The sequence below is a fragment of the Echinops telfairi genome, unplaced genomic scaffold (assembly GCF_000313985.2).
Source record: "Echinops telfairi isolate 266 unplaced genomic scaffold, ASM31398v2 ScPeMD7_3533;HRSCAF=4204_1, whole genome shotgun sequence".
NCBI lineage: Eukaryota > Metazoa > Chordata > Mammalia > Afrosoricida > Tenrecidae > Echinops > Echinops telfairi.
In genome coordinates, this window is record NW_022107432.1 from 22,819,099 (window position 1) to 22,842,348 (window position 23,250).

The 23,250-nt window shown below is 39.5% G+C and overlaps 1 protein-coding gene across 1 annotated transcript in view; it reads left to right on the plus strand.

Moving 5' to 3' along the window:
* The window catches only part of ZNF318 (zinc finger protein 318), a 38,113-nt gene extending 25,424 nt beyond the window's left edge, over positions 1 to 12,689 (plus strand). The window contains exons 6-7 of the mRNA XM_045294909.1: positions 8,628 to 8,857; positions 11,478 to 12,689. Coding sequence (XP_045150844.1) covers positions 8,628 to 8,750 — 123 coding nt within the window. The 3' untranslated portion in view covers positions 8,751 to 8,857; positions 11,478 to 12,689. The remainder of the gene's footprint in view (positions 1 to 8,627; positions 8,858 to 11,477) is intronic.
* Positions 12,690 to 23,250: the final 10,561 nt, after the last annotated feature.

Sequence of the window (23,250 nt, forward strand, 5' to 3'; positions counted from 1 at the left end):
CTCAGTGAGAGTCAGTCTTTTGAGGTTCGGAGGGGGCCACTTAAAGAGAAGAGGTAAAGCTAGGAATGATTAGTGGGAGTGGTGTATTTTAACCAATACTTATATTTGGCCAACCTAAATTGGTAGCCTTGGCTCTATAGCTTCAGGCTTTGCCCCAAAGACATTTACCAATCTTGTGCTTTTTCTAGAGTAATACCCACTGCTAGGTTGATGAAACCGCATTCTTCATTATACCTCGAACTAGCAGGAGAACTGTAGGATTCTATAGTTTGTGGTGGGAGAAAATGAGGCTATCTACTGCCATAAAGAAAGTCTCAAAAAAAAAAAAAAAAAGAATTAAAAGTCTCAGAAACCCACAGGGGCTAGTTCTACCTTCTAGGGTTACTATGAGTTGGAATCAACTCAGTGGCAGTAAGTTTTTTTATGATCTAGAGGAAGTGCTGCTTCTACTTCCTCCTTGATCAGTGGAACCTACCTTTACTGTCCTTTTAGAAAGAGAAGCCATGTGAGGCAAACAAGTAGAGTTTGTTTCTTTTTGTAGAACCTGTATCTTTTTATTCATACTGTCACTGTATGAGGACCCATTGTAGGAAAGTGCTCATGTGCAAGCCACATGTTAGCAGTTTGAACCCACCAACTGCTGCTCAGAAAGATGTGGCAGCCTGCTGCCATAAAGATGGACAGCCATGGAGATCCCATGGAGGCATTTCTACTGTGTCTTACAGGGTCATTGTGAGAATTCAACACCATGGCAATGGTTTCTTACTATAGTATTGAGTATATTTTCACATCAAGATAGAATACTTGGTAACTTTTCTGCTATGCTGAGAAACAGATTATTCCCACTACCTCATGTAACTCCATCTCATGATGATATAAAGTTAACTGATGAACAAAGCATATATTTATTCAATTGCCAGGTTTAGGGACTAAGGAAGAATTTGAGGTGGGGAGCAGTGAGGCTACCATATCCTAGAAGAGATGTTATTATATGTTAATGAAGTGGGGAAGGTTCAGAGAAGGTACACCCTTTAACAAGCTAGCGAGAAAAATTTGTTTCCTTTTTAAAATATATTCCTGGATCTTAGTTTTCCACCTGAGCAAAGCTTACCTACCAAGCTACTAGGATAAGAAACTAAACAGTTTTTATTAATAATTTATGTGAGAACATAAATAAATGAAAATTTTGCCCTTTAGAAAAATCAGCCCCCAACCTGATTTGCCCTCAACCCATCCCATATAGACTGTTGGGACACTGTGTACTTTTATATAGTAGCACTTAAGTTTCTTTGATTAGTATGAGTATATGCCTTTCTCCTCCACCCCAACTATATAAACTCTCCAAAGCAAAAGTCTGCCTTTGCTTACTGTTTTTTTTTTCTCATTATTGTATTTATTGTTCAAAATTTCCTGACATATCGCATGCAAGAAAAATTGGATGAAAGAATCAATGTGATAGTAGTAGCTGTTTTTTTAAATAGGGCTTCAAGTGGTAGTTTTTTTCATTCCAGTTATTCTGATTTATGAAAATTTTAAAAATTCAATTCTATTCTGTTTTTGCTTTGTCTAACGTGACTGAATTGTTTGAACCTCTTTTTTACTTTCCAAACTTGGCTTTATGTTCTGCAAATTGACTGCCTGGTAAAATTTCATATGAATAAATATGGCTACCAGATTTGTTCCTTATGTTGCAAATAATGCTACATTTTTGTTTTGTTATTTACATTTTTATATTGACTCAAGTTTTAGTCTTCCCAAGATTTTTAATTAGGTTTGAAATACCAAAAGTAAATCATTTCTTTCTATACATTCATTAGTAGTTAAATCCAAAGTGACAATGATGTTCAAAACATTTCAGTAGAAGAACCCCATGTAAAGTATATTATTTTTAAAGAAAATTTTATTTTAAAAACTTTAAAAATATATACTTGGAATTTAAAATTTTGCTGAGCTTTTGAGTCTGTTTAAAAATAGTATTGTGATAACAGCATTCCCAATATAAGTATTTAATTTAAGATACCAAAGAAATTTTTAAAAATCATTTTATTGGGGGCTCATACAACTCTTTATCACAATCCATACAAACATCAATTGTATAAAGCACACTTGTACATTTGTTACCCTCATAATTCTTAAAACATTTGCTCTCCATGATGATGCTTCTTTTTTTAAAATCTATTCTGCCACTCTGGCTTTTCTTCTTAAGCACATTTGTACATTCATTGCCCTCATCATTCTCAAAACATTTGCTCTCCACTTAAGCCCCTGGCATCAGCTCCTCATTTTTCCCTCCTCCCTCCCCGCTCCTTTTTCCCTCATGAACCCTTGATAATCTATAAATTATTATTTTGTCTTATCTTGCCCTGTCCGATGTCTCCCTTCACCCACTTGACACAAAAGCATTTTTAAAGGAAATGCTCAATACTACAAAGAACAGACTTTTTTTCAAAGAACAGACTTTATATAGTTGGCAAATAGTCGCATAACATGAATTCACAAAATATTAGAAATACTATGCTATTCTATCACTATATCAATTCATAAAGCATAAAATATTTAATATTAAATTTCAAACTGAGGAGTTAACCATAACTTTAAACATTTTCTTACAAATACAGATTTAACTCAGATATAAAGTTCATTTTAAAAATCATTGCAATTAACCATAATGATAAGTAATTTAAAGAATGTTCTCTGATATATTTTTCATTTAAGCTTTAGTGTCTTGCAAGAACTAAGAAAGTTCTCTCGAGACTGACTGGAATAGCTGGTGCATCCAAATTTTATCATAGAAATTTCATATAACAGGGATATTGTGAACAATTTTCTTCTCCAAATTCTCTCAACTCTTAGTACACCATCAAAGCTTATTAATACAGAGTCACTATTAACAGTGTAGTCATTTGACCTTAATTAAATTTTTTCCTTAATTTTATCAGCACCATATGAATCAAGACTAGTTCTTGAATTGCTTTCCTTTTCAAGTTCTCATTTTGCAAATGCTTTTTAAATTTACATGGCTTTTATGTTAAGTTCAGAATTAATTAGAATTTAATAATGAGGATCTAGATAAACTTTTTAATAACCATCAGTTTCAATGATAATTTCCCCCAGACGTTAACTTTTTTAATCATTTATGTTTCCACATAAGTTATTCAGAATTCTTAGTTTAAGTTCCATGTACGAAAAACATCTCGCTTTGTAGCTTTACCATACTTTCTTTAAAGATTCTAAGTTTCCAAAGTTAATTTTACGTATTCCCACTTGTCATTAGAAAAATAATATCTATTTTTCAGAACTGACCGATTGCTGAGATTTCTGCACCCTAGTAAGGTTTCTAGCATGTGCATGCTGTTCCATTTTGCTGGGCAGTCCACTACAGGTTTTCTGAAGTTATTTTCTGAAAATTTAGAAGACAATGCTGGAATACTGGAATGTTTGAACAAATTCACAATGTTCTAAAAATCCTTTGTCGTCTCTTTAATAACTAAAGTGTGTGCATTATACTTTATAAAAGTCAATCTTTTAAACTTTGTCACTTTCACCACCTTCTAGAAAGTCAAAGTTCATTAAGTCAGCCTCTCAAAGTGTTACTTGCCCTGACCTTTGCCATCCAATTACACTCTTCAGAGCAAATCAAAAGTGAGTATCACTCCTTTGCCAATAGTCTGTCATTTCCCCAATGCTTTTTAAAATGTATTTGGCAAAAAAAAAAAAAAGTATTTGGCCTTCACTTTAAGTTCAGAACTAGTGATATTAGAACCTGACCCTTGGTTGCAGAAGAAATCTGTTGCCAATTGGTGGTATACTTCTCTAAAATAATTTTTTTGTTATTGTTTTATGTATAAGACTGTGTCAATTCTTTCATTCCTAGCATCAAAAGATGTATCTTAACCATCTTTTGCAAATTGAGTAATTGATTCTTAGACATGGCCAATTCAAGTCTACTAGCCGTATCTACTTTCAAGGGGAATATTTATTTTTCTAGATTACTACTAATTTTGGAGTTAAATTTTAAGAACAAGTGAGGTATAATTTCCTTGATTCTCTGAGTTTACTGAAAGATGTTGACCAATGAAAAAAATGGATTTTATTTTATGGATTCCTGAATATTCACTTAACTCAAAAGAACAGTAACTAATTCAACATTTGTTTATCTAATTTCACCTGACAGCATTCTGGAAGCTCGTCTACTGATGATATTTTTAAAAAAATTTTCATACTTGAAATTTTTAATTTTATGTTTAAATAGTTGGCATTGTTTATTTTGGTGGGTGGAAGTATTGGATAACACACACACACACAAACAAACTCACTAGGGAGGGGGGAAAAATGAGCTGATACCAAGGCTCAAGTAGAAAGAAAATGTTTTGAGAATGATGATGGCAGTAAATGTGCTTGACACAGTGGATGTACATATGGATTATGATAAGAGTTGTACAAGCCCCCCAAAAATGATTAAAAAAAACACAACTCACTGCATCCAATCAATGCCAACTCAGCCTGATACCAAAAAAACTTTCCTTTTTTGGTTTTTAGGCCTGTTCCTGGGTTAATGGGGCACTGATTTAGAAAATTGCATTGGATGGACTACATCAGCTGTAGTCTCTTATATATGGTGTTCTATATTTTCAGCTATTAAGTTATACTAATCTATTAATTTATCATCCTAGTTTTAAATTGGGAGAAAGGGCTTCCTACTGCAGTAAACATTCTCGGAAACACAGGACTAGTTCAACCTGCCCTATAGAGTTACTATCAGTTAGCATTGACTATAACAATAAGAGTGTTGTAAATCTGAGGAGAATTACAGAATAATACCCACACATTACAGAATAAGACCAAAAGGTCACAGGTATTTGAAAAAGAATTAGGTATTAAGGGACTTCTATGGAAAGCTGTATGGAATCCGTGGTGGCCAGTTGATTATGCATTGAGCTGCCAATCATAAGGTCAGTGGTTCGAACTCACCAGTCACTGCACTCTTTAAAGGATTTAAAGGTTTGGAAACCCAAAGGGGAAGTTCTTTATCTTATAGGGTCACTGAATTAGAATCAATTAGATAGCAGCAGGTTTTTCTTTTTGGTGTGGGAGGCTGTGCAATACATACAGAGACTACAAGTTGGATATTGTAGAGCCAGAGCACAGCTTGAGAAGAGGGAAATAAGAAAGTTGAAAAGGCACATGCATGGAAGGTATGAGGGCAACTTACAGTGTTGAAAATAAGACTTCACAGCAATTTTCATAAATATTTTGGAGATCTTAGTTTTTCTTCAAATTATAATCAACATTTCAGGACACATTTTAATATTTAGACATCAGTGCATAGTTTATATTAAATATTTAAGAGGTAAGGTTGACATCCAGCTTCTTTATAAGAAAAATTTTACCTTTCAAGAGTTTCTGTGTACAAGTAGGGAAGTTGTGCCATCTTATAACAAGACGAACATTTTAATTTTAATAAAGGAGTTTGAACGCTTGACATTTTGTACCAAACTCACTATCAGCCAGTCCATTACATACACCTCATAGTGACCCAATAGGACAGAGTGAAACTTCTCTTGTGGGTTCTGAGGCTGTAATTATGGGAACAGAAAACACTCTCTTGCAAAGTGGCTGGTGGACTTGAATAGCTGACCTGTGGTTAGCTGTCAAACACATACTCCACTATGCCATCAGGGTTCGTTGTTTATTGTACAGCACCTTATTTCTGGAGCCCTTTTAAGATAACGTGGAACTGCCTGCTATTCTGTTCCTAATAAAGGTGAAGTGATACTTGGGGGGAAATTCCAAGTTCATGTAATTTGCTCAGATTTGTTCAAATATATCTTTGGATCTCAAAGGACACCATGTGAAGTATGATGACCTAAATATTTAATACAACACTAAATAAAGCCAGCATGTACTTCCTCTATCTCAGGCTTCCTTAACACTTCATTAAAAGATGCTGGGTTTTTTTGGGCCAACAGAGTGAAGAGTGGTATATAGCATGTGTTCTGTATCTCAAAAACTAGAGCTGATAGGGGAAAACTGGTGCCATTTTTGGAATCAGCATGTCAAATATATCCAGAAACAAGTCTAACATTTGAGACATCAAATGTTCACTTTGTCCAGCTTGGTGAAGCCCATATCCTTTGCTTACTGAGGGAAACACTGACAGCACATAGTGTGGGCGTGTTTCCACAGCTGACCTTGCTGATTTGAGCAAACATGGCAAGAACAGGAGAGTACCTGGAACCTTGGCTGAATTTCCACAGGTGGCTCCCATAGAGCTGTTGGGACCCTTCTTGCCTTCAGGGACTCTAAGGCAAAAGGCATGCCCGTTGTTTTTGATGCTGCTTTGGAGCACTTTGTTTGCTCTTGTTTGTCTCCTTGCTTTGCACGGCGTTTTATCAGTACATCCGTGCCTCTGAATAGGCTACACGGTCACCAGCCATGTCTGTGCTGAACATTTACACGTGCTTTTATTTTCAGTCATTTTAGACTGAAAAAAACTCTTGACATGGATTTGCTCTGGTTAATCCCATACTAGGATTCAAATGATAAGAAATAAGATTTTTTAAAAAGAAAGAAGATTAACATTGGGGCATATTTTATAGTCACTATTTTACCTTGTAGTAAAAAAACAAACCTGAGACTATGATGAGAAAAAGAACAGAAGGCATAAAGACATATAGAAATGAATTGAAGACAGTATTAACATGCGTCTATGAGTCCCTAGAACAACTTGACTTTCCATTGCCAGGGTTTTCCAGTGTCTTCCAAGCCCCACTGTACAAGCATTGTTGTACATGGATCCAGAACCCTGTGAAGAAAACTCCCGCTTCATAGTGAAGATTTTTTCACTGAAGTAATGGTATATTGCAATTGAAACATTAAGTTTCTTCCTGCCAGTCACAGATGATTGTTAGCATTTTGATATGTGAGGTAAATATATTTAAACATGAGTGCAAACATTTTTTATGGTACATTGAAATTTAGGTTGAATACAAGACTGGAATCATCAAAAATTATACACTTTTCTATTTCTTGAATTCCAGTAGCACAATAATGTGGCTAACATAGTTTTAAAATGTTTAAACAGCAAATTTCTATTTGCATGATACTTAGCTGAGAAGTAGATGCAGTTTAACCAACCCTTTCAGATTTCTGACTACAAGTGTCCTCAGTCATCAAGTGGTTGTTGTGAGGGAGTGCCACTAAGTGCACTCTGTCCTGTGAAGCATCTTGGGTCGCAGCAGCCATCACCTGGAGCTGCGACTGTGCAGCCTCACAAGCTGAAGCAACAAGCTGTGCCTTTACCAGCCACACGTCAAGGAACCATTCAACATAGATGGGTGCCAGATGCAAATCAAACTTGAATGGACTGGCTTCACCTTAAAAATGATCATTGAACCCAAAAGAGAGGAGCAAAATAACAATTTTCAATTTGGGTTTTGGTTCTGAAAAATCTTTTTTTTTTCATGTTTCAGTTACACTCTAGTGAAAATTTTCTTTTTCTTCAGTTTCAGTTCTCTACCTTTTCCAAGTACTGGTTTTTCAATTCATGTGATTGTTGATGCTTAACAACTTTGCAAGTGCATAAAACCCACAAAATAATGATTGTATTTGCTGGGTGCTTAGGACCCTGTAGACTGGCTGGCTGCTTCTTTCCTGGATCACGCTACACAATGTGTACATCAAAGCTTCTGATGCTCCCCGTCTTCAACAGCGTTTTGGAATAGTGGTACCAAGCCAGTAGGCCTACAAGAGGAAGAGGTGGAGAATCAAAGGATCTCAGAGTTAGCATAAAAGATGGTTGGGGCTCTGGTTTTCACGTTTAGTGTAGCTAGCGTTCATAGAGGGAAGCCCGTCAATCAAACCTAAGGGCCTTCTGATATGGCTGAAGGACTGCTTCAATCTTTCGTGGACCAACAGCTTTTTATTTCTGGATGGAAACAAAACAACAAAAATTAAACAGAGAAGTTTGTCCTTAGAAGAGGGAGGAAGGGTACTTTTCACTTTTTTTTCCTTCTATCTTGTTTCAGTAGTCTGACCATGGAATGTGCATGTGCGCTCTGTGTGTGTGTCTGTTTTACATCATTACAACCAAGATCTGCTGGTTTTCCCCTATACTCACCTATTCCCATAAGCATTGACTCACCATCCTTTTTTCCTTTCCCCTTCTGTTGCCCTACCTCTGGTGCTGCGTGTGCATATTCATCAGTATTGTGTAAACACTTGACATATAGATAAATCAAGATACCTGTCTTCACAAAGTGTACTTTGATTCAGGTACATAAAAGCCATCGTAAACTTTGTTGCATACAAAAAGGACAGAAGACACCTCCTATCTAAATGTAATAAAGCTTTACATGCTTTCTTGTTCCATCACAGTCTTTGTAGAAAATAAGGGAAATGGGCATGTTTAAGAAGTGAGTGAGCATGGTAAAATAGAAGGCAGTTATATAGTGAGAGAACAAAAGAACAGGTAGGAGAAAGATAGCAAAGAAAAACTAGATTGAGCTATTATTTGCATTCTTGGTCTTTCTGATACTCTGTCTCTGTTAAGGTTCTTTACTCAGCCTTTCTCTATAAAATTATTATAATCACATTGTTATTGACTCACCAACCTGTCTTCTTTTCAGGAGCAATTCCAGTTGTCTCCAGAGTTACGAAAGGAAGGACTACAGCAAACCCTTCTGCCTTGGGGAGACCTGTATAGAAGGCACAGAGACCACAGAAATGATGAGCGTTGTTGTGGCCAGTAGGCAGTCATCTCCAGGTTTTTACTTCCAGAAGGTGGATATAGCTGCTGGGCCAGTGATTGGTTGTGGAGAAGGTCCTGCAATTTCAATTTCCAGGAAATGCGAGCTGGGTGAGTGAGTGGTGTGTATGTGTCTGTATCTGCGCCAGTAGAGGTGGAACAAAGTGGGGGTGGGCAAAGACGGTGCCCCTCTCCACCTCATTTAGTATTAAACTATCACCTAAGCATCCATCTCTTTTACCATGATAAACAAAAAACCCTCACTGCCATCAAGTCAATGCCAACTCACAGTGATCTTATAGGACAGGCCCCTGTGGGAGGAGAAAACTCCATCTTTCCCCCAGAGAGTGACTGATGGTTTTGAACTGCTGGACTTGGAGTTAGCAACCCAACCTGTAACCACTATGTAACCAGAGCTTCTTTGTGCCTTTTTACCATGACACTTAGGTTACCATTCCTTCTGAGCCTTGTGCTCAGATGTCCCTAGCAAGTAAAATAGGTCCTATCTTTGTTCCTGTCTCCATAGGAATAGGAATCAAGGTAAGTAAGAATTGGGCGTCCCCTTAAAGGAATGAGATATGAATAGTTAAAGGAGGTTGCAAGGAAGGAACTACAGTTATAAAGAGGTGTCTGAAAAAATTCTGGGCTATCAGATCCCATTCAGATTTATGGTTTCTCCTACACACATTGAGATATCAAGTACACAGGAAGCAGCAAACATCTTTTCAAAATACGGAGGAAATCCCTTATTCTTGCCCATGTAATATGCCAGTAGATGCTTCCTGTCTTCCCTTTTCTCTGATGGAGTCTAGGCTTGAGAACAAGAATAAAAAATTAATTAGCTGACTTTTAAGTACTTCAAATGCTTCATTGACTCACTCACTCAGTCACTCACTCACTGCTGAGTCAATGCCAAGACTCATTTAACTCTGAGCTATCACAGTTCAGGATTTACCTAGTGTCATGGAATGAATTGTCTTCCCAAAATATTTGTCTGTTTGACTGAGCTATGATCCTCAGTAGTTTGTAATATTTGTAATATTATGATGTAACTTGATAAATTGTGTCAAATGAAGTCATCTGATGACATCAGTCAATCAGTCATTAAAGGATTAGAGTGGAAGTTTCAGCACTTTGTAAGAGAGAAAAGGCGAGAGATGTGAGCAGAGAAGGAAGGACCATCAAGAAGAGCTGAGTACCTTTGTACTCAAGGTTCTTTGCACTGAGCACTTCCCAAACTCAGGGGAAGATCAACACCACGCTATCTGGAGATCGCCAAGGAAGGCTGGCCCCACAGATGTTTAAGAGATAAGAACCTTCCCCCAGAGCCATCAGAGAGAGAGGCCTTCCTTTAGAACTGGCACCCTGAGTTCAGATTTGTAGCCTCCGAAATTATATGAAGAGGAGCCCTGGTGGTGTAATGATTATGACTTGGACTGCTAACCACAAGGTCGGCAGTTCAAAACCACCAGCCATTCCAAGGGAGAAAGGCTTTCTACTCCCATGAAGAGTTATAGTCCACACAGGGCAGTTCTACCCTGTCCTATAGGGTCACTGTAAATCAGTATTGACTCAATGGTGAGAGAAAAAAACTGCACGAGAATAAAATTCTGTTGGTTTAAAATATTGTGGTATACCTGTTTTTAGCAGCACTATGTAACTAAGGCACAATTCAGTACCAGGAATGGGATACTGCTCTAACAGATACCTAACATGTAGAAGCAGTTTTAGAATTGGGTAATTATAGGAGAGGCTGGAAGAGTTTTAAGGTTCTTGATAATAAAAATTCTTAATAAAAGCCTAGATGACCTTGAAATGACTTCTGGAAGTCAGAGGAAGTTGGGGAAGTCAGAGGACCTTGATGTCCTTTGGACATCATAGTTGGTGGAACGATGGATGTCAAAGGCAATTCTAGAGAAGGCTCAGAATGAAGAAGAGCTGTGACATTGGAGGTGCAACAGAAGATCAGAAGCAGTGGCAGAGAACCTGTGAGATGACGAAAGAATCAGAAACCCAAGTACCTTCAGACAGTCGGCTTTCAGGCACAGTGGGGTGCCTTCTGGCACTTAACAGAAGAGCTAATGAGCAGTGGCCAGAGCAGGACAGAGGCTGAACCAACCCAAGAGCTCTGAAGGACAAAAGCCAGGGAAGCAGAAACTGAAGAAACAAAGAGCACAGGAAGCAAAGCTTTCTCAATTTCAGAAGGGTAGAACCGTAGACTTTGGAGTTCCAGAGTGGGCTACAGGTTCATAAGTCTCAGAGAATCAGGTATTCACGAACTCCGCTCTAGAATGCAGGGCTGCCTTTCACAAGTGCCATGGGGGCGGGACCAGATCTTTGCCTGAAATGGAGGGGACAGGTGGCCTTGCTCAAGGGGAAGAAGAATGAGGTAGGGTTGGTCACCCCTCAGTTGGACTAGGAGATTGAAACGCACAAGCTAAGGGAGCAAAATTGACATGGAAGGTGGAGCTGAAAGCCTAGGGCTGAAGTGCCTCTACACAGAATCCATAGAGCATAGCCAACACTCAAAATTTGGAGGGTAGGCCCTTTGCCCAGATGGTGCCAGAAAACAGGATTACTTTGGAGACTTGAGATATATATAATGTGTATTGTTCTGCTAGACTTTTTACGTGATTGGTACCCATTGTTCGTTCATTCCCTCTAATATTTCCCATTCTTAATAGATGTCTGTCTACCTTATGTCTGTTCCATAATTGTACTTCTATTTTAGATTTGACAGATGAAGAGGAATTTTGTCCCGGGATGGAATTTGAACTTGGAATTGATGTAAGACTTTTGGGGTGATATGATGGGGTGGAAGTATTTTGCATATGAAAAGGGCATGAATTTGGGGTGGAGGGGCTAAAAGGTGGAATGCCATAGATTGAATTGTCTCCCTCCCCTCTCTTCCCCCCAAAATACGTGTCATGATTCCTAGTAGTTTGGCTGTTACATAATAATGTAATCACCCCCATTTCTATCATCTGATGTGAAAAGTCAATAATTATAAGAGAATCAGGGTGATAGGTAATACAGCCCTGATCCAGTGTAAGGGGAGTTTCCCTGGAATATTGCCTGCAACACCTTTTACCTTACAAGAGAGAAAGGAGAGCAAACTGTGCAGAGAATGAGGAACCTGACTACACCAAAAAAGAAGAGCTGAGTGCAAAGCATGTCCATTGGCTCCAAGGTCCCCGCACTTAGAACCTATTAAGCCCAGGGGAAGATTGATGTCAAGACACGAGATTTCCAAGGGACATCAGGTGCACTGATGTTGAAAAGAGAAAAGAACCATTTCAAGAGCCAATAATAGAGAGGCAAAGCCTTGTTCTAGAGCTGGTGCCCTAAATTCAAACTTCGAACCCCCCAAACTGTGAGAGAATAAGTTTGTGTGTATAAAAGCCATCCACTGGTGGTATTTCAGCTAGAGCAACCCTCAGTAGCCAAAATACCAGGAAACTATCATCCTAGTTTTGTTCCTTTTTTGTAAATCCAGGTACTTTTAGAGTCCTGGAGGTCTAGTTTACTGCCCAGATATACCTGTGGCTTTGGTAAATGTGAGGAGTCCTCATAAAGCTACAAATGAATTGCATAATGTACAACCCAAGGGAGTAAGAGGTATTTCAGGACCTCTTTCCGCTGAGCTTCTATCCATTGAAGGCCTGCTCATTCTTATGGCATGACCCTGTGGGTGAAGCAATGGAAAGAGTCTGGTGCCAGAGCTGCCAGCACTTTGTCACCACACTTCCGTTCCCTGCTTCAGCCTAAGATCTGTTTCTCATCAGCCATCACATTCCTCTGTGCAGGGACAATCAAGGATGTTGGCCACAAGCTTTTATTCTTAACTATGACTCATATGTCTATCTCCAGTCCTATGTTGATGCTTGGACCTCAGTCTTTTTTTTAATCATTTTATTGGGGCCTCGTACAATTCTTATCACAATCTATACATCCATCCATTGTGTCAAGCACATATGTACATTTGTTTCCATCATCATTCTCAAAACATTTGCCTTCTACTTGAGCCCTTAATATCGGCTGCTCATTTTCCCACTCCCCACTCCCTCATGAGCTTGGACCTCATTCTTCAGTGATGTGTGAAATCTGTGCCTAAGGTGTGTTCACCTGGGGGATGGTATAGGGAGGGGGGTGGAAACATTTTTTAGAGTAACCTTTTTCTCTTTGGGCTTTTATTTGATAGTTTGAATATATTCAGAATGATGACATATTTAAGACATTTTATCAAAATATAATTTTATTGAAATACACATTGCATTTCACATAAGAAAATTCACCATTTTAAACTGGAGATTTTGGGGGGTTTAAAGGGTCTTAAAAAAGTTCATGGAAAATGCATATTATGAAAAACAGTATGATTTCAAAAAATGTTTTACAATAAAATAAACTCATACTAACCTTTAATAACATGTCTGGACAAGATCTAGTTTGAGCCCCTTTCAATAAGAGTAATGTGAATTCTGCCAAGATTGAAGCAAGAATAAACATCAAGTTTATAGTGAAGCTTGGATGGAAGAATGGGAAGATCACTGATGCCTTGTGAAAAGTTTATGGAGACACTGCTCCCAGAGAAACCAGCAGCTTACAAAGGGATGACTTCTTTTAAGAAGGGGCAGGATGATGTTGACAATGAATCCCTCAGTAGCAGACTATCCACTTCAATTTACATGGAAGCACTCTCATTTGTGGTGAGAATCTGATCCTGTCTGTGCCCTAATTGAAGGGGATCAGTGATTAGTGGCAGAAACAATAGCATCACCGTAGTCATTGCAATTGTTTATGCTTACACAATTCTGACTGAAAAAGTTTACCAAACTTTCTGCTTGAGGGATGTCAAAATGACTGTACCTGAATCAGCTCGACATAAAAGCAGAGCTTTCAATTGATGTTCTCAACAAGTGGAATCAGATCCTGGAACTTTTCTTTGAAGAATTGTAACAGGAGATGAAACATGGCTTTACCACTATGATCTTGAAGACAAAGCACAATCAAAGCAATAGCTACCAAGAAGTGGAAGTGGTCCAATCAAAACAAGTGGTCAAGAGCAAAGGCAAGGCAATGGATGTCTGGGATGCTTGTTAACTTTCTGGAGAGCCTAAGAACTATAATAGGTGCTTATTATCTGAGTGTTTTGAGAACCTTAGTCCAAGCTTTAGAGAAAAATGCCCACAGAAGCTTAACAAAGAGTCTGCTTCACCATTACACTGCTTGTGCTCATTCCTCTCATCAAATAAGGGCAGTTTTGCAAGAATTTCGGTGGGAAGTCATTAGGCATTTACCTTACAATAGATGATTTGGCTCCTTTTGACTCCATTTTGTTTCCTAATCTTTAAAAAAATATTTAAAGGACACTCAGTTTTCTCCAGTTACTAATATAAAAAAGACTACTTTGATATACTTAAATTCCCAGGTCACTCAGTTCTTTAGGGATGGACCAAATGTCTGGTATCATGTCTTAAATTTTATGGATCTTTTGGTGAGAAATAAGGTATACACACACATCACATATATGTTCTTTTAATTCCTTTTTTCTGTGCACTTTTGTTAAGGGTTCATGAGGGAGGGTGGAACCGGGAGGGAGGGGGAGGAGAAAAAGGAAAATGAGCTAATTCCAGGAACCCAAGCGGAAAGCGAATTTTGAGAATGATGAGGGCAACAAATGTATAAGTGTGCTTTACACAATTGATGTATGTATGGATTGTGATAAGAGTTGTATGAGCCCCAATAAGATGATTTTTTTAAAAAACATTAAAAGCAAAGGTATTTCAGAAAAATGCAGAACTTTAAATAAAAGTTTATTAGTACTTCAAAGCAAATAAAAAAAGTTCCCTTGTATTCACAAGTGTGCATTATCACCAAAATCTAATCCCAGAGCATCTCTATGACTCATAAACAGCCCCTGTACCCATTAACAGTCACTCCCAATTCCCTCCTGCCATGGCAACTCCTACTCTACCACCCTAGTTGGGGCTTTTCATATGAATGGAGTCCTGCTATGTGGCCTTCTGTCTAGCTTCTTTACTCAGCATAATGTCTTTTTTTAATGAAAGATCATTTTATTTGGGGCTCTTACAGCTCTTATAACAATTCATACATCAGTTGTATCAAGTATATTTGTACATACATTGCCATCATTTTATTCTTTTTTTTTAAAACCATTTTATTGGGGGCTCGTACAGCTCTTAACACAATACATTCATCCATCCATTGTGTCAAGCACGTTTGTAAACTTGTTGCCATCATCATTTTCAAGACATTTTCTTTCCACTTGAGCCCTTGGTATCAGTTCCTCTTTTTTCCCCTCCCTTCCTGACCATCCCTCCCTCATCCTTGATAATTTATATATTTTTTTCAGCATAATATTTTAAAGGCTTATCTATGTTGTAGCATCTATTAGTTGTATCAGTACTTTATTCTGTTTTATGGCTCTATTGTGTGGTTATACATTTTGTTAATCCAGTTGTAAGTTGATGGACATAACACTCTATTTCTCCTTTTTGGCTTTATGAGTAAAGCTCTGATCATTTATGTGCAAGTTTTTTTTTGAACATATGGTTTAAATTCTTTCGGTGATATACCTAGGAGTGGAATTTCTGGGTGTTATGTAACTGTTTTCAACTGACAGGCGACCATCTAGCTCTGAAGCAACAAAGCCCACATGGAAGAACATAACAGCCTGTGTGATCATGAGGTGTCGAAGGGATCGCTGAAGACAAATGGGTGCATAAGCAAATGTGGTGAAGAAAGCTGATGGTGCCCGGCTATCAAGAGATATTGCGTCTGGGATCTTAAAGGCTTGAAGGTAAACAAGCGGCCATCAAGCTCAGAAGCAACAAAGCCCACATGGAAGAAGCACACCAGCCTATGCGATCACGAGGTGTCAAAGGGATCAGGTATAAGGCATCATCAGAACAAAAAATCTTACCATAGTGAATGATGGGGGCAGTGCGGAGTGGAGACCCAAAGCCCATTAGTAGGCCACTGGAGATCCCCTTGCAGAGGGGTCTCAGGGAGGAGACGAGCCAGTCAGGGTGCGATGTAGCAACGATGAAAAATGCAACTTTCCTCTAGTTCCTAAATGCTTCCTCCTCCCCTACTATCATGATTCCAATTCTACCTTACAAGTCTGGCTAGACCAGAGGAGGTACACTGGTACAGATAGGAACTGGAAATACAGGGAATCCAGGGCGGATGATCCCTTCAGGACCAGTGGTGTGAGTGGCGATACTAGGAGGGTAGAGGGAGAGTGGGTAGCAAAGAGGGAACCGATGACAAGGAACTTTATGTGACCTCCTCCCTGGGGGACAGACAACAGAAAAGTGGGTGAAGGGAGACGTCGACAGGGCAAGATATGACAAAATAATAATTTATAAATTATCAAGGGCTCATGAGGGAGGGGGGACTGGGGAGGGAGGGGAAAAATGAGGACCTAATATGGGAGCTTAAGTGGAGAGGAAATGTTTTGAGAATAATGAGGGCAATGAATGTACAAATGTGCTTTACACAATTGATGTATATGTATGGATTGTGATAAGAGTTGTATGAGCCCCTAATAAAATGATTTAAAAATAAATAAAAATAAAATTTTATATGAAAGAATAATCATATATTTTGAAATCAAAAGCATCACATGTCCAGTTACCAATACTCACAAAGTAAACACACCTGGAAAAACAACATCCAAATCAAGAGAGAATGTAACCGACACCCATGAAGCCCCTGTTATGCCCCCTTCTACTACTCACTACTAGACGAAAATAAAGTCACTATTATTCCCGTCAAGGGTGTTTTTTAATATTATTATATTAAAGTTCACATAATGTAAAATTAAACATATTAAAATAAATAATCCGATGGCATTTAGGACATTAACAATATTATGCAACTACCACCTCTAATTCTAAAACATTTTCATCACCACCCCAAAGTAAAACCCCAAACCCATTAAGTAGTTAGTTCCCATCCTCTCACCCTAATACCTTCACCAAGGAATAAATTTGTTCCTAAATAGTCTTAAGTTTTTGATTACTGATTTCAATATCTTATTACAGATATGTTCAGATTTAAAATTTCTTCTTGAATCACTTTTGGTAATTTGTGTTTCTAGGAATTTTTCCATTTCATCTAGGTTATCTAATATTTTGGTAAATTATTGCTAATAGTAGTCTCCTATAGTGCTTTTTATTTCTAGATGGTTGGTAGTAAGGTGTCATGTCTCTTTTTTCTTTAGTCAATCAATGTAGCTAAAGATTTTTCTCTTGTTGCGGGGATGGGGAGGAGTGACAAAGGATGTTCATTCCAGCTTGATCTAGCCAGATATGTAGAAATAGATATTTAGTGTCAGGGAAGTAGTAGTCAAACTTGGTGTTACCTCGCTCCTTCCGTCCTCCCTTTGCCACAACTTTCCCAGTTGGCCCCTTGCCCAGTGGCTTGCTTCCAGATCTAGGAATGTGGGGGGACAGGAGTCATTTCTTGGCAGCTTCTGCCTGGGCTGCCAAATTTACCTCATTCAGAGCAACCAGGAACTTGGCTTGTTCTTTCTGGAAAACTGCCAGCTCCTTCAAACTGAGCTTGTTTACCACTCAGATACCGGGGAAAAGGAACAGACCCAATGAAGAAATGCCCCTGTAGGGCAAAGCCACCATCTGAGCTTTGACACGGCAGTCTCATACATGTGCTTCAAAGGTCACAGGTCTGCCACCTCTTTCTCTGTGCTGGGCCACTTCCTTAATTCTAGTGGCTGTCTTCAGGAAGTAGGCAATAGTGGGTTATCCAATCTTGATTTCCAATACCTTGTCAAGCTTCACAGCATTCTTGGTAGTCAGAGGAACGCTTTCTTTGATGGGCTCTGTGTTCTTGTACTTCCTGTAGAACTGATGTTGGAAACCTTTGCTGGCCCACAATGGGGTGTATTGGGGCTCAGGCCTGGCACACACAATGGTCGCGATCTTGCAGCCAGCCTCAGGCTTCCTAAGTGTCCAAGTAGCTAGGCTTAACTAAGATATTCTGGGGGATCTTGTCCTCAGTGCGCTTTACAACAGAAGCATGAATGGTGCTTCATGAATGTTGGGCTGGAGGTTACGGCTAAAGGGTTTTCAGTTTTGTTGATTTTTTTTTTCCCAAAAACCAACTTTGAGTTTATAGACTCTGTATTATTTTTCTATTCACTATTTTGTTTATCTCCATTCTAATCCTTACTTTCTTCCTTCTACTGGCTTTGGGTTTAATTTCCTATTTTTAAAATTATTCTTTATTAAACTATTTTACCTTTCAATTCTGACTAAGTTAACTTCATGTGTTTTGGTGGGTACACATTTATAATTGTTATATATTTCTTTAAATCACTAATTTGTTCTTTTTTTATCATTTTATTATACAACTCTTATCACAATCCATACATACATCAATTGTGTAAAGCACATTTGTACCTTCATTGTCCTCATCATTCTCAAAACATTTGCCCTCCACCTAAGCCCCTGGCATCAGCTCCTCACTTTTCCCTTCCCTCCCCGCTCCCCCCTCCTTCTTAAACCCTTGATAATTTATAAATTGTTATTTTGTCATATCTTGCACTGTTCGATGTCTCCCTTCGCCCACTTTTCTGTTGTTTGTAATATCTTCTTGATGAATCATTTTCTCTTGTAATTATTTTTACTTAGGTTTTACTTTGTCTGATATTCATAGAGTCACCCAAGCTCTTATTTTAGTTTGCATAGTTTTTTACTTGCAATATATTTGAGTTTGGGGATATAAAGCAATTCTCTTATAGATAGAATATAGTTGGATCCCTGAAAAGTATACATTGAGACAGTATTATGTAGAACTCACTCTCTCCAATGTCAGACCTATGTACAACACGATGAATTGTCTACCTACAAGAAGACACGTATTTTATGTTCATGTAACAGGTTCTGTTCATTAGGGTTTTCTTGGTGGTGATAACAGAGACCTAACTCAAGCTTAAGGGGTGGGGGTGGGGGTGGAGATATAGGGATTTATTTCCCTTTATCCCTTTATTGACAAGATAACTTGTCAGTTGGAAAACTCAGGTCAAGCTAGATCCAGGTCAGAGATGTCTTCCGGAACTCTCCTCTTTATTCCCTTAGCGCTGCTTGCCTCTGCTCATTTCTTCTTCACCTCGCTTTTAGAACTCTTTCTACTCACGGGCAATGGTCCCCAGTCATTTCAAGCTGCCTTAGCTCTTATAGGCTTCGATATGGAAAATAAAAATGTATTTTGTAACACCAAAATATCTTAGGGGGTGTGTTAGTCTGGGTGCTTTAGAGAAACAAATCCACAGAAACTCATGTATAAGAGAGTTTTTTGTAAAGGTTAAGAGCATATCAAGAAAACATCCCAACCCAGTGCTGCCCAAGCCCACAAGTCCAACATTAACCCATATGTCCAACACCAATGCACAAAGTTCCTCCTGCATCTCACAAAACACACGCAATGATGCCAACTGCAGGAGGAAAGCTGAGTCAGTGAATGTGTAAGCATCTCAGCACTGGCAGGGGTCTCCATATGGCTGCTCCAGCACCCAGGGCTGCATCAGGGTAGGTCCATGTGGCTTCTCCTTGTGGATGCCTTGCAGGAAGTGAAACTTGCCATCTGAAGCAGGGAACTGGCTAAGGCAGCTGCACCCTGGTCCGACCATCACAAAGCAAGAGACTCCAGAACCTGAAAGGCGAGGCTCACCGAGCCATTTATCCCTCCGCCCTTCAATTAACCCTAAACTAACTCAGGGGGCCATTGATTAGTCTAACTTCGGCCATATTTCTGTCTCAGAACAATCATGATGGCCAGGTGGGCCGAGTACTCAGATCAGGCCCAGGTCATGAGCTTACCACAGGAAGGCATGGTCTTCCCTACTAATCTCTCTAGACAGATGTTGCATTAACATGGACTGGGGCAAGATGAGGTTATTTCGAGTAAATTCTGCTAACTAGAAAATGAAAATGTTCCCTTAGCACTGCAAAGATTCAGTTCCTGCCTTCTTGTTAGCCTTCTTCTCTGCCTTTGAACCAAGGAATGAGTGCTCAGGTTCATGTCTCCACTGAGGTAGTAGCTCCCCTTTGTTTTGGGTTTTGTTTTGAATAGGAATTAGAAGTAAGGACTTTAAAGCCTTGTTCAGATGCTCAGGACAAGAACAGGAAAAGCCTCAGATGCTTGACGTTAAGAAGAGACTGGAAAACAACAACAAAAGAAGAGACTGGAATGATTCTGTGATATAAGTGAGCATCATAGAGAAACAGACTCCTCTAGGGAGAGGTAAGCAATTGCATTTGTCGGAATTCATCAGTTTAAACCCTAGGAGCATCATTAATATAATCATGACCTTGAAGGCCATTCTTTTTTTTTTTTTAAGGATCATTCTTACAGATTAAAAAAATTATCCCTAGACCTTAGCACAGAGATGAGGACGTTGCGGTGATTTGGGCAAGTCCAAGGCATGTTGCCACCACCTCCTTGATTTATAAGCAAACTGACCAAGTTTCATGCCTCTGCTTGTTAACCTTGTCAACCTCTTCAAATGTTGGCATAAGGACACCTTTTGATGCTATCAATATTTGGGAGTAGTTATTTTTACATATTCTCAGATGAAAAACACTTTTCCAAATGATACTAGAGAGATTAAATACATCTTTGCATGGGAACCATCATTTAAAGCTGTTACTGATTTCTTCCTAAGCAGAGATTGAAGGCAGTCATGGTGAAGGACCTGGGGTGGAGCTCCTTTCCTGTAGTCTTTCTTTTGAATGTCATTGGGTGACAAAATGTAGCCCGCTCAGTAAATCCCAAGCAACTTGGGGAGCTATAACCACTGCAGATTGCTCTCCACAGGCTCACGTGTTGGCACAATTATGCTGGAAAACAAGAGGTGGGGGGGCGGGACTGGGTGGGGGGGACTGAACAGATTCTTACATCATCAATGATGCACAGTCCAGACATCATCAATGATGCATGCTTATTAAGCAATTTTCTACAGGTAAGGGGACCTGTGTGTTGTATTAAAGCATGCTCACTCTATTCTTGTTTTGTGTGTGTGTTTTGCATAAGGTGAACTACAGAAAGTAAAGTTTTCTTGCTGGAGGGGATATATAGAAGATGGTGTGGGAAAGCATAATGACTATGCATCATAAAGTTTGAGAAACACCCTAGGAAGAGATAAAAGGGCTTTTTCATAAACTTGCCTAGATCACGTAATTTCCACTGTGTCATCTGGCAACAAAGGTCCTGGTAATGCCTAAAACATCACAAGCATATATTACCATTTACTTGCGCACGTCAACCACGACTCGAAATGTGCAGAGTTTATACTTGTCATCAAAACCCACTGCACAGCCAACTGAACACAATAGCAGCCATGTCTGAAAGGTACTTTACAGTTTGCATAACACTTCCCGACATTCTCTCATTTGCCACATAGTTAATGACAGACATAATTGTGCTACATGCTAATCAAACTTAATTAGTGAGTTCTGGGGAATGACTAATTAGTAGGACTAGTTTGCTGCCAAAACAAAAATCCAGTTCCCCTTTTAAGTTATTAGTTAACTAGTATTTATCATCAGTATCAGTGTAAATTATACCCCTTTGGGGCATCAAAAACATTTACCCTCCTGTGCATTAAGAAATTCCTGAGATCATCATAGGCAGCTGAACTCACTTCATTGTTAGCGCCTCGTGAACTCCCAGCCCCTACGTCCCTTCCATTAACCCTTATCTACTTGCACCCAAGGGAGAAATGCTGTAACACTTAACATTCATTCACCAACAAGTGTTGATTGTGCATGTGTGCCAAACATTGAGTAAGGCACTGGTAACATACACGGGATGGCAAAATACTCCTGGTTCCTACCCCTGTAGAGCTCACAGGTGGAGAAAGCTTAGACAAGCGGGGGAGATAGGTAGGAATTTGGCAGGCCTTTTGGCTTTTTCACTAAGACAACCTAGCCTTTAACAATAGTAACAGGTGATGTCTGGTCTTCATTTGCCTTCTTTTTTAAAATCATTTTATTGGGGGCTCATACAACTCTTAATCATAATCCAAATGTGTGTAAAGCACTTTTATAAATTCGCTGTCCTCAGCACTCTCAAAACATTTGCTCTCCACTTAAGCCCCTGGCATCAGCTCCTTTTTTCCCCTCCCTCCCCACTCCCCCCACCCTCATGAACCCTTGATAATTTATAAATTATTTTGTCATATCTTACACTGTCCAACGTCTCCCTTCACCTACTTTTCTGTTGTCCATCCCCCAGGGAGGAGGTTATATGTAGATCCTTGCAATCAGTTCCCGCTTTCTACCCCACCTTCCCTCCACCCTCCCAGTGTCACCACTCTCAGCACTGGTCCGGAAGGGATCATCAGTCCTGGATTCCCTGTGTTCATTTTCCTTTTTTCCCTCATTTTATTCAACCAGGAAAATGAGGCTGTCATTGATTGGGCCCCTTCTACCATCCAGCTCAGGGTGCTTTTGGGGACACTAGCTTGGTTTTGAGTAGGTGAATGAGCTGAGGAAAGCAGGAATTAGTGAAGTCATTAGGAAAGTGTGTTCCCAGAAAAAGTGAGCATCTGTCTGCAAAAGCCTTGAAGGCAGGAAAGAATTTGGAGGAGTAAGAATCTCATGTAGTGTGGTTGGAGGAATGGCTAGACCCTGGAGAGATTGGAGGGGTGCTGAGCGTGGAGGAATTTAGAGCCACGTTAAAAGGTTCGTCCTGAGGCCACTGTGAAGCCATGGAAAGGTCTTGATGACATTACCTGCCCTTTGCATTGCGGAGCATCATTCCGGGCACTGAGGTGCTGTGCAGACAGGAGAGACACAGGAGAAGCCAAGCTTAGGGGCATGGAGTGGGAAGAATATGGGCCATCAGAATGCTTGGGCCTGCTTGTTGCTGCACAAATGGCTTAGCCTCTCCATGCCACTCCTTTTTTCTGTATGTCCTGACAGCAGTTACACCCCTCATCAGGCTGTTGTAAGGATTGGAAGTAACAGGTACAGTGACTGCCATTCCATACATGGCCCCAAATATTCTCTCACTAACGCAAATTCCAAGCTCCTCTTCGGGGATGGGCTCACAGACTGCGAAATAAAGAGGCCAGTCCACAGCTTGTCTCCCCTAAATATATGTCAGACCTAGGACACTGCTTGCAACTAATGGTAACTGATTGTCAAGTAATCTCCGTGAAGACATCAGCCATCCAGAGCAAGCAGACCCTATGATCTGTCCCACCATAGGTGAGGCTCACTCCCTGTTATTAAGGACAGTAGATTGCTTTCCTGAAGGAGAGCTCAGAAGTGGTCAAACCAGCTCTATGGCAACCAAGGTTAGGCTGCCATCCTGAATCTAGGATCCACTCATCTTGTCACATGTGTACCCCTAATCCCTCCTTTTCCTATTGCATGTACACCACTAGATCCTCCCCATTCCATTACTGTATTGCCTATGGTACAGCCCCTTCCTGTGATGTACGTGGTTACCTG